Source organism: Eurypyga helias, unplaced genomic scaffold (assembly GCF_000690775.1).
Source record: "Eurypyga helias isolate BGI_N326 unplaced genomic scaffold, ASM69077v1 scaffold38819, whole genome shotgun sequence".
NCBI classification, from domain to species: Eukaryota; Metazoa; Chordata; class Aves; order Eurypygiformes; family Eurypygidae; genus Eurypyga; species Eurypyga helias.
In genome coordinates this window covers 13,815-14,279 of record NW_010270776.1, presented here as the reverse complement: position 1 = coordinate 14,279, position 465 = coordinate 13,815, and the positions used below count along the sequence as shown (strand labels likewise).

Here is a 465-nt window from a genome sequence, read left to right as displayed (position 1 = left end):
GAAGGAGTAGCTGCCACTAGTGTCCAGGATTTCCACCTTGACCGTGGCGCCGCTCACCTCATACTCCTTGCTGTGCAGCTCCTCCACCGTGCGCCGGTGCTTGGGCTCAAAGGTGTCCATCAGGAAGCGGCGGATGAGGGCTGTTTTGCCCACGCCAGCAGCGCCCAAGAAGACCAACCGGACGTGGTTCTTCTCCTTCACCACCAAGGACATGGCTGGGCGCAGAGGGGATGGGACGCTCCACGGCTGGCACTCACGCGTGTCCCTGGGTGGCTGCAGCTCCGGCGTCCGTCTGGCGTCCGTCTGTCCGTCCTCCCCTGCGCCGGCTCGATGCAGCCAGGGAAGTTTGGTGTCACCTCCCTGCAAACTTGTCCCAGCCGTACTGCCGCAGATGCTACAGTCCCCAAGTCCAGCTCGTCTTTTATCCTGGTTCCTCTCTGCCATGTGGCACCAGGCTGTCCAATC

The 465-nt window shown here is 62.6% G+C and overlaps 1 protein-coding gene across 1 annotated transcript in view; it reads right to left on the bottom strand.

Annotated features, from left to right (window-relative positions):
* LOC104514808 (GTP-binding protein Rhes-like) overlaps positions 1–213 on the bottom strand; it is a 643-nt gene extending 430 nt beyond the window's left edge. The window contains exon 1 of the mRNA XM_010158580.1: positions 1–213. Coding sequence (XP_010156882.1) covers positions 1–213 — 213 coding nt within the window.
* Between the last annotated feature and the right edge of the window lie 252 nt (positions 214–465).